Raw genomic sequence first — 16,609 nt, forward strand, 5'->3', positions numbered from 1 at the left:
TAGTACTGGAAAACTAGCTTACTACTTACTAAATACTTCAGTAGACCTATGGCTGTATTCAATTTTACATAGTAAGTGAAATATTAGAATGCCACACCTCATTGGTTCATTGCTGTGTAAACTATTTTACCTTAATCATCAATCTGATTAAATTATGATGGAAATATATTTTAAAACTCAGTCCTGGAACTTCAGTTGATTAATCACATTAAAAATGGAAGGTCAATTGCAAGTTTGTCCACTTTATGGGATATTTCATGCAGTGTGCATCGTCATAGCCTAGGCCTAATTTCATTTTACCAAATGTAATGTAGGCTAGGTCAGTCAGTATACAGAACATTTGTAAAATATACGATGTGTATGCTATTTAAGTTTCTAGTAGCTTTTATAAACGTGCCTTAAACATTACTGTGTGCATTGAGAAAAACAACGGCATATTGTAAGATTATGTCAGTGCAAGTAGCTTTCAGCTCAACATGCATTGTCTGGGACTAGGTTTAAGCCTTGTCTGTGGAATGAGTAGCCTAGATTATGGTGATTATTTTTATTTTTTTAATTAAAATTAGAGGAAAAAAATAATAATTTTACCACAGCATATTTTTTTTTTTCTAAACTATTTTGCGGAAATGGGTTTCCATAATTTTGAACATCCTACTTGCCTCAGCTTCATTCCTGAAGGCTGGCGTGTCCACTCGGCAGTGAATGTGAAATAAAACGACAGTAATCTGAAGGAAATCTGGTTTCTTTTCGTGATCTCCGCAGAAAGGCCGAGTTGCCGCGGCGACGAGTCAGCGTTCCGTTAGACCGGATCGGCGTTGGTCGTCTTCCCAATCCCAACAGCCGAGGATAGACTCCGCCAGCCTCGACCACACCCCGACAAACAGGTATCAACTAAATAACGTTATACCAGTCTAAGTAATCTCGTTAGCAGCTAAATGTTTTGTAAAAATGAAAATATCTTGTTTGTTCTTTTGTCCACAGAGGGGAATGTCGCAGGTAGATGAAATGCATGATAAGCACACCAGCCGACAACTCACTAACCACTGAATGATCACCACACTTTTAATAATCGCTTTTCCCAGAGCTGTTCTTTCTCATTGATTACTGACGAAAACGTTCAACGTTGATCAAACGGTTTATGTTCGGATCCATCATCATTTAAATTCAACATCTAAACTGCGTTCCTATTTCCGTTTATGATGTCAGAGGCATAGCCAATCAGAGAGGAATCTGCTCATAGAATCCGTTGCATATCATATTTACTCATTCAGGACATCTCGCTTGCTGTTACTCGCTGCTCGCTGTACTGTACACAACTGTTGTCATTTTCTCAATTTGACTGAAGGCTGTTCAGCCTTGACAATAAAACAGATTCAATTCTACAACCGTCTCTCTTATTTCAACTAATATGCGAGCTGCTAAAAAACCTCAAAGAGTCCACTATTATGCTGATTAGTGAACCTGCTATGAATGTTCAATATTATAATTGATGATACCTGGTTGGTGTTGATCCCTTGTAATTTCGGAGAATAGAAGGGGACAATAAACATAAGTTGTCAATTTAAAGTTGACAAAGAAATAATATAGTAGGCTAATGATGCTTACACACTAAACATTAGATAAATAGAGCATTTCTTGAAACATTTATTTGACCAACATGTGCAAATACAACAATAAAATCAGTGCATTTCTTACAGAAAAAAATAATGGCTTTTTTAGTAGTGTTTATAAAAGTATAACATGGGTGTTATTAAATAGATCATGCGTTTCATCAGGTAAATGATTTGTTGATATATACGTTTGATTGTTGCTTATGTACTATAATTCAAATGTTTGTGGTAGGTTAAATTAAAAAAAAAGTAAAAGAATAATAATAGTTTGAAAGACGTCTTTATGCTTACCACCAAGGCCGTATTTTTATACTATTTTAATAAATTTTAAAATGTTATTCATTCCTGTGATGCAAAACTGAATTTTCAGCATCATTACTCCAGTATCCAGTGTCACATGATCCTTCAGAAATCATGCTGATTTGATGCTCAAGAAACATTTCTTGCTGCTTCATATTTTTGTGAAAACTGATACTTTTTTTCAGAATTCTTTGACGTTCTTTGAAGAACAGTTCTTATCTGAAATAGAAACCTTCTGTAAAATTATAAATGTCTCTACTGTCACATTTTGATACATTTTGCATCCTTGCTGAATAAAAGCATTCATTTGTTCATAAAAAAAAATTTATATATACTTACCTCAAACTTTTGAACAGTAATGTAATACAAAATGCTGTCTTGATAGGCTAACCAGTAGACCCTAACCAGTACTGAAGGACAATACACTTTTTGTAGAGTGTTTTAAACAACAGCAGACCAAAAGAAAAAATGAAAGATCCAAGCACAGGGACAAATGAGGTGAGTACAATGCTATTTGTCATAATGATATGGTTCTGACTGGTTGATTCAAGCGTCCGGCGCAAGCTCATACCATCCATTAATGAATTCATAGACTGCAAACTTGTATGAAATATAAAAAGTCCATAACTCAGGAGTGAAAGTGACCAAATAAAAGAATTAGCACTACTGGGTGAAACTCTTGTTCACATTTAAAAGCAGATAAAAGTTTTTTGTTACAAATGGTGGGTGGTGATGGCGCAGTGGATAAGACACATGCCTTTGGTGTGAGAGACCCGGGTTCGAAACCACTGTGAGACATCAATGTGTCCCTGGTTGCTCCAGAGGCATGCGACCTCTGACATAAATAGAAATTGTAAGTCGCTTTGGATAAAAGCGTCAGCTATGTAATTGGTAAGAAATGGCTCTGCTGCTGCTTTCCGACACCCTCACCATCAGCGCTCCACATCCATGTGCCCATGTAGCCAGTGGACGTAGTTTGCCACCCGGGTGTACACCCCATACACCCTCTGACTGCCACACTCCTCTGGCCCACCCCAGGACACCAATCCTTGTGCCACCCATCTGCCACTGCGGGAGTCCTGGGTGACAAAGGCTCCCCCACTGTCCCCTAAACAGGTGTCCGGTCCACCCTCGTAAAAGCCAGCACAGAACATATTGCTGGTGATATTGTAGTTGACGGAGCGTGACGCATAGCTAGCTTTGCATTCGTCCTGCGGCACAACCGGAAGCTTCACATACTGGAGCAGCTCGGAAACGGCGGAGGAGTCAGAGCTCAAGCCATTGGTGGAGCCAGAAGCGTTGGCCGTGTTGATGCCCCAACCGGCCACGATACCCAATGTGTTGGGAAGAGGAATCAGGACATTACCTTCTACACCAGGCTTTGGAAGACAGACAGGTCGTATTAACGCAGACAGCTCCACCCCCTGGCTGAGTTTAACCAGAGCTATGTCGTTGTTATAGTTTTGAGGATCAAACTGAGGATGGAGGATGACTTTCTCTACGGACCGATTGGTTGCCATGTGCTTTTCCCGTACATCCGTGAAGCCCAAGTGCACTTGGATGTGTTCAGAAGCGACAGGGATGACGGAAAGATCACGGCGATGAGATCTGAGCACGTGAGCGGCTGTGACAACCCAGGTTGGGGAGAGGAGAGCGCCGCTGCCAAACCAGCGATCCTCTGGGACACGGGACGCATCCTCCACTGAGAGCAAAGCCTGCCAGGGGAACAGACCGGGAGGTGCTGTTCTTCCACCAACGATCCGCTTCTGCTGAGCTGGGAAGAGCTGTGACGGCTCACCGCATGCTTAAATGAAAACAGGTATAAGTTTACATTGATATGCATAACCAAGGCTACATTTGATTAAAAATACATTAAAAACTGTAAAACTGTGGGATATATTACAATTTAAAATAACACTTTTTATTTATTCCTGGAATAACAAAGCTGAATTTTCAGTAGCCAGTGTCACATGATCATTCAGAAATCATGCAATCAAGCTAATGTGCAGAAATGTAATACATTATTTTTGAAGTATGAGCTTTACCAAGAGGAGTGCTTGCTTGTGGAGTAGGTAGTTGAGAATCAGGATTGGGACTCAAGGTTCTTTCAAAATCTCCTACCATAAATACACACACAACAGTAACTTATAAGCCTACTCTAGTCATGTACAGTAGTAGGTTAGTACACAGTTACCATGCTTAAAGGATTAGTTCACTTTTGAAAAAACTTTTGCTGATAATTTACTCACCCCCATGTCATCCAAGATGTCCATGTCTTTCTTTCCTCAGTCGAAAAGAAATTAAGGTTTTTGATGAAAACATTCCAGGATTTTTCTCCATATAATGGACTTCAATGGGAACCGGATGGTTCAGGGTCCGAAAGATAGTGTTAATAACAGTTTCAGACGCAGCTTCAAATGTCTTTAAACGACACCAGACGATGAATAAGGGTCTTATCATGCGAAACGATCGGTTATTTCAAAGCTTATTCCAAAAATGTAACTTTTCTAAGGACAAATGCTAGCCTTTCTCCATTCTGTGAGGCGCGTTTGCAACGTCACGTAATACGTAATTACGTTCAAAAGGTCACGGGCGACGTAGCCAGAACTACAGAGTCAGAGTGTTTACAAGTTGAACGCATAGGTTGAACGTGAAAACTAACTCAAACGCCGTTTACAAAAAAGGAATTAAAAGGTAAAACAACGATGTCGGACGATTTTGATTCTGTACTTCCGGCTACGTCGCCCGTGACCTTTTGAACGTAATTACGTATTACGTGACGTTGCAAACGCGCCTCACAATATATTACAAGGCTAGCATTTGTCCTTAGAAAAGTTACATTTTTGGAATAAGTTTTGAAATAACCGATCGTTTCGCATGATAAGACCCTTATTCATCGTCTGATATCGTTTAAAGACATTTGAAGCTGCATCTGAAACAGTTTTTAACCATCTTTTGATACTTGAACCATCCGGTTCCCATTGAAGTCCATTATTTGGAGAAAAATCCTGGAATGTTTTCATCAAAAACCTAAATTTCTTTTCGACTGAGGAAAGAAAGACATGGACATCTTGGATGACATGGGGGTGAGTAAATTATCAGCAAAAGTTTTCTCAAAAGTGAACTAATCCTTTAAATGCAAAGCCCTGTTTATAATAAAATAAATAGAATAGGCATAGGAGTGATTTTAATATACTGTAAGTGACTCTAACACACCTTACCTGGTAGACAGGTGGGCAGTGGCGTCCCATCCTCACTCACCCATTCCCCACTCTGATGACAAGTGTAAGTGTCTGTAAGGTCAGAGTTAAATCCACAGTGACATTTAATATGATTTGACTTTAATGCATCAATGACTGAAAGTTAAATACTCACTGTTGAACTTGACAGAGTCTCTACAGCTGTACTGGATTCTGGATCCAAACACAGTACTGTTTCCAGAACTCTCAAAAACAACCTCACCCAGAACTACATCTACTGGACCACAGTCAACCACTAAAGGAGAAAAGAAACCAAGTAAGTGTAATAATAGCCATATTTGGATTCCTTGGAGGAAGATTTTGGGTTGATTCAAATTTAGATTTTTATTATTAAAGAGAATCTTCAAAAGTACACTCTCAGAATTTATGATATAATTATTAGAATTGCATTTTACTCAAATTTAAAGGTTTGACAGGATGCATTATTTGTTTGATGGATTAGATGGCAGGAATTATTTGAGCAGGCGGTGAAAATTGTATGATTTGCAGAATGTTAGGAATGAATCTTAAATTAAAGAATAATGACAGGAATTCTCAAATATGATTGGTGGATTTTATAGAAGGACTCTTGATGGAAGGGATTTAAAGGGTTATTTCACCCTGTAATTAAAAGATTGTCATAATGTACAGACCCTTCAAACCTGTAAGACTTTCATTCATCTTCACAACTGAAAAATGAAGATTTTGCAATAAAATACGAGAGCTTTCTGTCCCGCCTTTGACAGTCTACGCAACTACTACTGTCACTTCAAAAAGTCCATAAAGAGATAGTGAAACTAATCCATATGAATCAAGCGGTTTAGTCCAAATTGTTTCTGAAGAGACATATCATGAACAGATTGAATTTAGGCTTTTATTCACATATAAACATTGATCTGAGAAACATGAATAGAAGCTAAACCGTGCTAGATGAGCTCAAACGTGCTGCGTGACATGAGAATGAATCTCATTGGTTCTCGCTGAAGCTCAAACGTGCTGCGTAACACGAGCATGCTTGAGCTTCCACAACTGATGTGTGAGGTTAATATGTGAATAAAAGACTTAATTCAATCTGTTCATCATAAAAAGCGATCATGTCTCTTCAGAAAATATGGACTAAACCGCTCAATTCATATTAGCTTTCCACTATTTTTATGACCTTTTTGAAGCTTCAGTCATTGGTGTGTAGCTGTCAATGGAGGGACAGAAAGTTCTCAGATTTCATAAAATTATCTTCATTTGTGAAGATCATGTTGTCTTACTGGTTTAGTAAGACATGATGGGGAGTAATTAATTCAGAGTTTTCATTTTTGGTGGGACTAACCCTTTAATTTGGTGAAGAAAAAATGTAACCATTTACAGTAAAGATCTCACTCATACCAAACATTAAGTCTTCACTCTTCCACATGAGTTGTCCTTTCCCAACAGATGAGGCAGCTTTGCAGTTAGTCCTGTCTGAAAGTCTAAGTGCATTTATGTGCATGTACTTCTGTCTCAAAATGAACCTAATAGTAAAAGTAATGTGTACTATTGAATAACAGATATAAAAATATGTATAAAAAAACTAAAGATCATGTTCACATCCATACAGTACAAGTGTAAACTCACTGTTTTATTTCAGCACTAGTTATGAAACAACATTAATAACCAGTAGATGGAGACATTCTATGATTAAATTCAGTGTGGCCTTCACAACCACACCACTTTAGGGCAAACTAGTAAATTTGTATTAACTGGTAAAAAAAATAACAGATAATTATTATTATTATTATCAAGTACTGTGAATTTGTCAGAATTTGCACATAACCTAAAATAATAATAATCGTACGTATATAGTCACCTGAAGTGAGTCAAAACATTTAATTTATTCAACTCATATCTTCTTTAAATATATTTTTTCACTGGCATAAATTAAAGCTAAGCATGAACCCACACAATTCCCATTTAGCCCAGGACTATGCTTAAACTGGGAACTGTACAGAGATTTAAAAATGTGTATATGTGTGTGTGTGTATATATATATATATATATATATATATATATAAATGCATATGTATGATAGGCTACTTTCGTATTTTACCTTTTGTATTCATTTTTTTTTATTCCAGCGATTAAAGCTGAATTTTCAGCATCATTACTCATCAGAGTCACATGATCCTTCAGAAATCATTCTTATATGCTGATTTGATGCTTTTTAAATTATTATTAATGGTAATTATCATTTTTCAGAATTCTTTGATTAATAGAAACTACTCAAAAGAAAAGCATTTATTTGAAATGGAAATCTTTTGCAACATTATTATAAACATGTTTTACTGTCACATTCAGTCAGTTTAATGCATCCTTGCTGGACCAAAAAAAATTGACCCCTTATGACCCCAAACTTTATATATATATATATATATATATATATATATATATATGGTATATATCAAGCTCTGTATCCACAATGCACTATGGGATTTGTAGTTCATAGTGAACAGCGATTGGCTACCCCAGTCTCTTAAAGTTTTAGCTCAGTATCTGGTTAAAATGCTTGGTAGGGAACGACGCCTTCTTTGAGATTCCTTCTCTGGTGGCAGCAAGTAGAAGAAGAAAAGAGAGAAAGAGCAGGTGAGAAAAAAAGACAGGAGGAAAACAGAATTACAGAGTCTGTTAAAAGACTTACTTTTACACAGCGGCAAGTCACTGCTCCATTTCCCATCCCTCTGACACTCAATCTGATAATGCTCTAATTCATTATCACCCTGTAAGAGAGAATGTGACTGTGATGTAAAACAGTATACAGATCAGTCTCAATTAGCTTGCGATAGTCACTGCCTTTATCAGCACAAGTGAAATGTGTCCTTCATCTGACCTGTCTTAGTGAGTATCCAGGGTCACAGGTCAACGTAAGGTGATCTTTGAAGATGTATTTAGACTGCAGAGGCTCAAGGTGTCCATTATGAGGCGCCACTGGGGGAGAGCATTCAGAACCTGAAGATCACAATATACACAAACAATTATGAATATGGATAAAATTAATTTTAGCAATGATATGTATCGGTCAGTCTCTGACCTGTGGAGGTGTAAGTGAGTTTCCAGCCGAGATTCTCTCCGGAGTTGTCACTGTGAAACAGGATGTTGACCATGTTGCTTCCTGTCTGGATCTTCCCTGGGGACTGTTCTCCACATAATGGGTCAAACTCCTTGTCTCCTGCATGAATCTATAAAGCATCAATTAGTGATACACTGAAATGAATAGTTTACTGAAGCATTGAAATCCAAAGTTTTTATTTTGCCAAAAAACGATACTGAAAATAAAGTTTATTTATTAATCTAGAATTTAATTGTATGTATGTATGTATGTATGTATGTATGTGTGTATATATATATATATATATATATATATATATATATATATATATATATATAGTATATATATACTGTATATATATATATATATATATATATATATATATATATATAGTGTTTTACATCACATTCACATTCTCTATATATATTGTGTATAATAATGATGGCTAAATGAAAGGGGTCACAGCTTTTTATTTTTATTTTAAAGGGATTTTTGCCCCAAAATTTAAATTTGACTCAACCTCAAGTTGTTCCAAACCTGTATGAATTTCTTTCTTCTGCTGAACACAAAAGATATTGTGAAGAATATTAGTAACCAGAATGTTGACGGTAGCCATTGTATTCAATTCTTTAAAATATCTTCTTTGTGTTCAATGGAAGAAAAAAACTCATACAGGTTTGAAACAACATGAGGGTGAGTAAATTTTGACAACAAATTTATTTTTGTGGGGTAAACTATCCCTTTAAATGCCATTGGGGGTAGGGGGGCACGAATTCTCACTTTAATAAAGTCGTAGGGACAGGTGACTTCAGGGTGGTCTTCGATGTCAAAGGTGTCATCAAACTCCAGAGTGATTTGAAAACCCTCCTCCAGCTCAATGCGATACATGCAGTCAGAGCTTTTGGGGTACGGTTTAGGAAAATCAGCACTGGCGATCTCTCCGGACCGCTCCGTATAAACACTGTCATTACATTCCACTGCAATGATTATAAACACACACACATTTATATTTCACTATCATTCAGCATTAAAAGAGGAATGCACACAGATGAACAGTGATCATAAATTACTAAATCTTCTTCCAACTCTAAATCTTTAGCTAATATATATTTATTTTTGCTTTGAAAAAATTATTTTTGCTTTGCTTTGCTTTGACATGGACGTTGTAATGCTTGCACCCGTTCTAATGGGGTCTTAAAAGTTCACAAGTTGATCCACATCTCACTGACCACCACAATGTAAATATTTAGTTGTTGGTGCTTAGCTACAATCAGCTGAGGAGGGGGCAAAGGTTAGACATAAAACAGACTCACTTTAACACACACATTAACTACCACTACAACACATTACAGCCACATAAATCATGATAAAATTGTATCTAAGCCAACGTTACATAAATAAGTGTAGAATTATAATTAGTTGACTTACAAAATGTAGTCTCAAATTAACCCGCTGTAAGGTTTGTCCTAAAGCACTGCTTTATAATTAGGAGGAATTCCAGCAACTAATCCTGGATAATCCAATGGTACAAGATTACAAAATCTATGCAATTTAGAGCAAATGTTTGACTAGAGCCCACCTACACAGCACTTGGCTTTTATTCTTGTAATCATCCATAAATAAAGAAGTATGTGATTGAACTGATATTAAAAATAAGTATTCTTAGGGGAAAAGGCTCAATATAAGGAGAAATGTCTTAAACTATTGCATAATATTTTAATGTTGAAAAGGTTATTAAAGTTTTTCTGGTGATAAAGTATGATTATGTGATTAATACAAATGAAAACAAAATGAATGTATTAAAACTAAATATAAAATGATTCCTAAAAAAAAGTTGTATATGAAGCCCCTGACAGAACCCTTTAAAGGAATAATTCACTTGAAAATAGAAATTCTGTCATAATTTACTCGCCCTCAGGTGGTTGTTTCAAACCTGTATGAATTTCTTTCTTCTGCTGAACACAAAAGAAGATATTTTGATGTCGGTAACCAAACAGTTGATGGACCCCATTGACTTCCATTGTTTTTTCATTTTTTCTTACTATAGAAGTCAATGGGGTCCATCAATTGTCTGGTTACCGAAATTCTTCAAAATATCTTCCAAAATATTCTTCCAGCAGAAGAAAGAAATTAATGGTGAGTAAATGATGACAGAATTTTCATTTTTAAGTGAACTATTCATTTAAGGTTCTATATAAAGTCCATAAGAGTGTATAGAGCTAGTGTGCGCTTCAAATTGACAGTGTAGACACAATCGCATTGAAAGGGAATGATCTTTAGTTGTGACTTGAACTTACAGTAGCTGACAAATCAACATTTTCATTTTCAGGGGTATTGAGGATTTTCCTCATTCAAGCCACATATAAATAATGTTGCAACTTTGCCACCTTTTGGCACCAAAAAGAAATGGGTCAAACTTCTGTTCTTGTGAAGAGAAAATGTCAGTGCCATTTGGCATTGGCCCTTTAAGTTATGGAGCGACAGGTTGGTGTGTGTGTCTGTGTAACAATGTGTATTGAACATGCAAGTTTGTTATATTGTAGGAAAACTGTAATTAAACAAAAAGGGAATGTTCTGAACAAATATAGAAACAAATATAGAAAATGCAGCTATCTTTTGAGATCATTACACGATACTAAAAGGCTACCTTTGCAAGTTCTGTTGTCAGAATGAAGCAAGAACCCATAACGACAGGAACAGTAGAAGCCACCAATGTAGTTATGGCAGAAATGATCACAGACAAGATCTTCATCATTTCTGTCTCTACATTCATCTACATCTGCAGAAAGAAGAAGAGTGCACAGGATAAAGAGATTGAAATAATGTGCATGATTTTGCTACTCTAAACACTCACCAACCGCACTAAAGTGAGCCTCAAAGCCAGTGTAGCGTTCCTCATTGGAAAAGTCTGAACGAAATGCCACGCTGAGCACGCTCCCAGGGGACATGATGACATCGGCACCGGGGACCTGTTCTGTGTCTGTGTTATCTCTCCCACAAAACACTGCCAGCTCCTCTGTGTCTGCATATACCTGTGTGAACAAACCCAATAACAATCACATTCTGACAGTCAGCCTATAGGAACACTACCGTTCATAAGTTTGGGGTCAGCAAGATTGGGGTCAGTAAGATCAGTAAGGGCAGCCCAACTGTTTTCAACATTGATAATAATAAGAAATGTTTCTTGAGCATCAAAGCAGCATATTAGAATGATTTCTGAAGGATCATGTGACACTGAAGACTGCAATAATGATGCTGAAAACATAGCTTTGATCACAGGAATACATTTTATTTTAAAATATTAACATTTATATATTCACATTCATAATATTAACAGTTTTGAATTCTAATAATATTTCACAATGTTACTGTTTTTACTATATTTTTGTTAAAGGAGCTAAACGCAAGTCTCTGAGTTTTTGCAGAACTACGCCCCCTCTGGCGACAAGCGAAACTGCAACCAGAGCTGTGCGCGTTCATGGAGGAACACACACACACATACGCACGTTTGCACGAGCTGTTCATAACTAAGGAGCATCAGCCGCACACTGTGCGGCACTCATCTTTTGTTACAGTCATAATGAGGTAATACAGTAATAAATCTGCAAGTCATTTAAAATATATGAAAGGAAAGGCATTCGAGTAAATTACACACTTGTGTGAGAGGGGGAAACGGGGGTAGTAGAAAACTTCGGTTTTTGTTTCCATCTATCTCCCTGTGCTTACTGTATCCACTTATGATTGAATTATTATGGAAACACGTTCAGTTATCACTTTGTATAGGCTATTACCCGTTTGAGCCCTAGAGCCGACCGGAGATCTCTCCGTTTGTTGAAAGCTTCCCGATGTTGACTCTCGTCTTATTCCGACGCATGGCACTGGACAGACAGAAGTTTTATTTTCTGTCTCACGTGGAGTTTGCGTTGGGGTTTGTAATGAGCTACAAGCCGGTCTCTTTCCGCGCCATATACAGATTTAATGAAGTGCACGTCACCGAAAGCAACAGATATGAGCTGGATTTTATTAATCATCGGCTAATTTCAAAATCAGCAAAGACAGCAATAGGAGAGATCGGCAACAGGCCTGGTAAGATCATTTCATTTCTTTACTTTTAATGAAGATGGTAGTGTTAAGCGTCTGCGACTTACTTTCACTAATTCACTTTGATTTGCGATAGATTGCGGCGCTTGATGAAGGGGCTCAGCTCAGCTGCTCAGGTGATGCGCGTCGTCATATATGACTAAAATATCATGACATATAGCTTGGTTTCAACAACCAGATGCAACTTGTCCAGTTTCGTCTGGAATACGGCACAGACCACGTCCTCAAGTGGTTTGAGCGATCGAATTCAAATCCGTCTCGAATGCGTTTCGGAGGGCATTTACACCCTGGTCTTTTCACGATCGAATAGCTATCCGATCACAGAAGACACATGAAGTGACCAGGTGTAAATAGCCCCTTTGAATCCATCGTCTACTTTTGTGGAAAGCTGACTAGAGTTGTGTCGCTCGAGTTGTCTTCTCTGATACGGAGAACGGCGGCGAATAGCTACACGAACCTGCCAGAAACAGCCAGGCGAGCGTGAACGCGAATGACGTCACGCCCAGTCTCAGATTCGAGCCCGAATCCCTCTTATATATTTCACTGTACAGGGTTATAGAGGCGATCGCAGTGATCAAAGAAGGGCTCATTCAGCCCACCAGGCGATTGTTTAAGCATGTATGGGTTAGAAAACGGCTATTTTTAACATGAAAAGTTGCGCAATGCACCTTTAAACAAATGCAGCCTTTGTGAGCATTTTTTTTTTTTCAAAAACATTAAAAATCTTACCGACCTCAAACCTTTGAATGGTGTATACATACACAAACACACATACTCACAATAATATAGTTTTTAGTTCACCACATGCACTTAAAGTGATAGACCATCCACGAATGAAAATTATTTCATCAATTACTAACCTTCTTTCTCATTTCTATTTACACAAAAAAGCATACATTATATATTATGTTAATGCAGCTTTTTTCAAAACATTTCCCCTTTTATTTTCCACAAAAGAAAGTCAGATTTGGAACAACATGAGGGCGAGTAAATGACACAACCAGACATTATCAGAGGACTGAAAACATTCCAATTTCTAAATATACCTGCATGAACATATAAAAAGCCACACAAATCAAACACTCCCAGTGTCTCATGCCATTGATGTACCCACACAAATTACACCAAAGAATGCTGCCAAACCCTCAATTTACGAAATATCTGCACAAAAACTGGCAGCCACATGAACACAATTACACTCAGCAGACAGCCAACCTGTCAATCAAACCGGGGTCATGCAAACACTGCAGACCGAGACCACAGCCAAGTCTTCGTTCATTGTGCTCCTACACAAACACAAACACATGCACAAAAACAGCCCTAAACATGTCTCTTATCTGGCTCCCAGCTTGAGTGTTTACTTTACCCGTGTCAGTGAACGGAGGGTAACCTACAGCTACCAAAGATGTGTGTGTGTGTCAGTGTGTGAGACATGCTTATGGCAATGAAAGAATCCTAATTGCACAACTATTTCACCAGACACACCTCAAGCAAAATGGTTGCACAAACAGGTAGGTTAATAACACACAAAAAGAAAAAGTGCAGGGAAAAACTGCATTTCGCTGCAAAGTTGCAATTTTACACAGAATGCAAGGAAAACCCTATAGGCTACATAAGATTTCCATATGCATTTATATGTGTACATGTACAGCAGTCGTTATGTGTGTGTGTGTGTGTCTATGTTTTCTGTGCCCTTTTTGTCTGGCACTCAGTTTTTGGTCGGTTGCCTTGTTACCATAGCAGGTTGCTGTGGGGCCCACTAGGGGTATTTGAATATGAATATGCCCCCCTGCAGTGTGGGCAGCACATTGGCTCCTGTGAAATAAATGCTGTTAACTCCATCCGCCCGGGAAACCGGGGCATCTGCCACAGACCTGTCCGTCAAACGCTCTAACAGGCCATTCTTACCCATTTAAACAAAACGTTCCTGAGACGAAATGAGATGCTTATAATCTAAGCTACAAAAGGGCCCGCAAGTGTGTCTAGACAGATCAGGCTGCTCTTTAACTGTTGGAAAGGAAGAGCTTTTGACACCAAGAAAAGGGGTCATTTAAACTTTTGAAACACACAGCTATGACATAATGCAATTCCCTATTAGTGGCAAACAACAAATACAATAACAATCATTCCTGTATACTATTGTTACAGCATTATGCTTGCATCTGCAAACCTGATAAGTGTAATGTTCTTGTGTTAATTTAAATAAACAAGAGGTAGTATTGGTTAGAGTAGAATGAAACAATGTAAATATTCACTACAATCACTTACCTTCAAGTAGTCGTACTCACATAAGTATGATGGCTCTATATCGAAGTGCATAAAATAGAGTCTGATTTGATATCCGTCTGGTACACTTATATTCCACTGTAGTTCTGTCTCTTTCGGATAGGATTCAGGGAAGTTTGGAGACTTGATGGTCCCATACATGTCCGTAAGGTGAATTATTTGAGTCCAAACAGGCCATACGCACTGGGCCAAAATCACAATGACACTGTGTATAGAGGAATTTTATTTAAATCATAACATCAAATTCATCATTTTAAAAATTAAACATCAAAAAAGACCTTATTCACAGCAGCGCCATCTATAGCACGGCGACCATCTCAGAAATAAAGCTTAAACTTGAATGACTTGTCAATGTGAAGAAAAAAATTATTATTTTTGGATCATTAGTGTATCCTCAAGAACAAAGCGTAGGCTATTATCTTTTACTGTCTATATGCTATTATTATTTTTTGTCTGGATGAAAGCGAGGCCTAAAAGTCGCTCGCGAACAGAAGATGCGTTTCCGTGAAGTGGTAACCATAGCAACAGTACAGGTTTCAGTTAGATTTCGTATGGGATGGTACATCGAAAAAAGGTAAGGAATTATTGTAATCACGTTTTTTATAGGCTATCTCATTATAGCCCATTAAAAACATAATGTTAAGTGTTGACGCCAAAAACAATTCAGTTCCGCGAGACTGCGGACAAAAATTTACGGACACAAATTCAGAAGTTTCGACCCCTCTGAAAGAAATCATTTTCACGCGGACGTAGCCTACAGTAGATCATTTCAAACAGGTAAGCAGATTTTGTTGAAGATGACCAGAACAGATAGCCTATGTACAGCATACGCCTATATTTTAGGCTATATTTTACTGAACAAGAAAAGTTAAAGTGAAAGAAAATTCTCACCGTGCAAGCTCCATGACATTTAACGTAATTTCTCTGTCAGTTGGAAAGATGCTGTCTGAACTCGTTTTCCTACACTCGTCCCATTGCAACAGTTTACAATGAGTGCTCTCCCCCTCAGACTGTGTATGTCGGGGCGGGGTGGACGTTGTGTTTTCTCTCACAGTCTTGCACAAAAGAGAAGTTACAATTCAAAACAACATCATGTGGATGGTGTTTTAACAATGCAAGCATTGCATTAAGAGAAATAGCCTACATCAGGTCATGATATGCATTTTAACACAAATGTAGGACTATCTCTCTACGTAATAGATAGCTATATGATTTTTGTTGACAAAATAATATGAATGTGAACAGAAAGATTTTAGGTAACTTAAAGAAAAAAATAGCTGTCTGTCTGCTTGTCTAAGACAAGCTGATTGAAACTTCATCCTTGCTTTGCATTTTCTAACTTTCTGACTAATACCAAAGCTGAAGTACAGATTGTGGTGGTGAGACCATATGGTTTTCCAGGAGCCTTTAGACAAATCAAAGTCAAACCAAAGACCCGTGACGATGATAGTCCTTGCCAGAAGTTCTTTATTTCCTGAAAGATCTCTATTTCCCACTGTTTTCTCTCTCAGTAGGCTATGAGATAGCAAGAGGGAGGTAGATGGACTGTTAGAACAAGTGTTATAATCGACTAATCAGTGTTATACTCGGTGTAATGTGTTGTGTGTTAGAAAGCCAAGAGTGAGAGACTGGGAAAAAACAAAAGAGCAATGATAGAGTCCGTTATGGAAGAGGACCCTGTATAGTAACCACCTTTTTGAACTTTGTAAAATTAGATCACTGGGTTTTCTGTTGACTAATGGTTGAAGGTCCAGTCTCACGTCAGGTGGTAGCCTATAGCTCAAAATCCAGCATCATTACTATTGTGCCCTTAAGGTACTTTAACCCCAATGCTTTAGGAGGACGGACTTAATGCACTATCATTCCAGGTAAAGAATGTCTTTTCCAAATGGCAGCTGCCACTATAAGATTGCCTTGGGTAAATGAAGTGGACGGGTGACAATGAAGTGGAGTCAATTGATTTGAGTGGAGTGCTATTAGCCTTTCGACCTCTAGAG

General features: G+C 37.8%; 2 protein-coding genes across 3 annotated transcripts in view; one reads left to right on the forward strand and one right to left on the reverse strand.

Moving 5' to 3' along the window:
- Positions 1 to 2,234, forward strand: part of ostn (osteocrin) — a 55,473-nt gene extending 53,239 nt beyond the window's left edge. For both annotated transcript variants that reach the window (XM_039670903.2, XM_039670904.2), the window contains exons 4-5: positions 763 to 884; positions 982 to 2,234. In XM_039670903.2, the coding sequence (XP_039526837.2) occupies positions 763 to 850 (88 nt within the window). In that variant the 3' untranslated portion in view covers positions 851 to 884; positions 982 to 2,234. The remainder of the gene's footprint in view (positions 1 to 762; positions 885 to 981) is intronic.
- On the reverse strand, positions 1,627 to 15,646 carry masp1 (MBL associated serine protease 1). The gene is made up of 12 exons (XM_039670900.2): positions 15,504 to 15,646; positions 14,595 to 14,817; positions 11,080 to 11,257; positions 10,873 to 11,004; positions 9,006 to 9,202; positions 8,208 to 8,355; positions 8,007 to 8,125; positions 7,818 to 7,896; positions 5,286 to 5,405; positions 5,132 to 5,203; positions 3,956 to 4,027; positions 1,627 to 3,714 (listed from the first exon to the last, which is right to left on the reverse strand). Exons 1-12 carry the CDS (start codon positions 15,515 to 15,517, stop codon positions 2,843 to 2,845), a joined length of 2,226 nt encoding a protein of 741 aa, XP_039526834.2. The 5' UTR covers positions 15,518 to 15,646; the 3' UTR covers positions 1,627 to 2,842.
- Positions 15,647 to 16,609: the final 963 nt, after the last annotated feature.

This window comes from Pimephales promelas, chromosome 16, assembly GCF_988280905.1.
Source record: "Pimephales promelas chromosome 16, fPimPro1.hap1.1, whole genome shotgun sequence".
Classification (NCBI taxonomy): domain Eukaryota; kingdom Metazoa; phylum Chordata; class Actinopteri; order Cypriniformes; family Leuciscidae; genus Pimephales; species Pimephales promelas.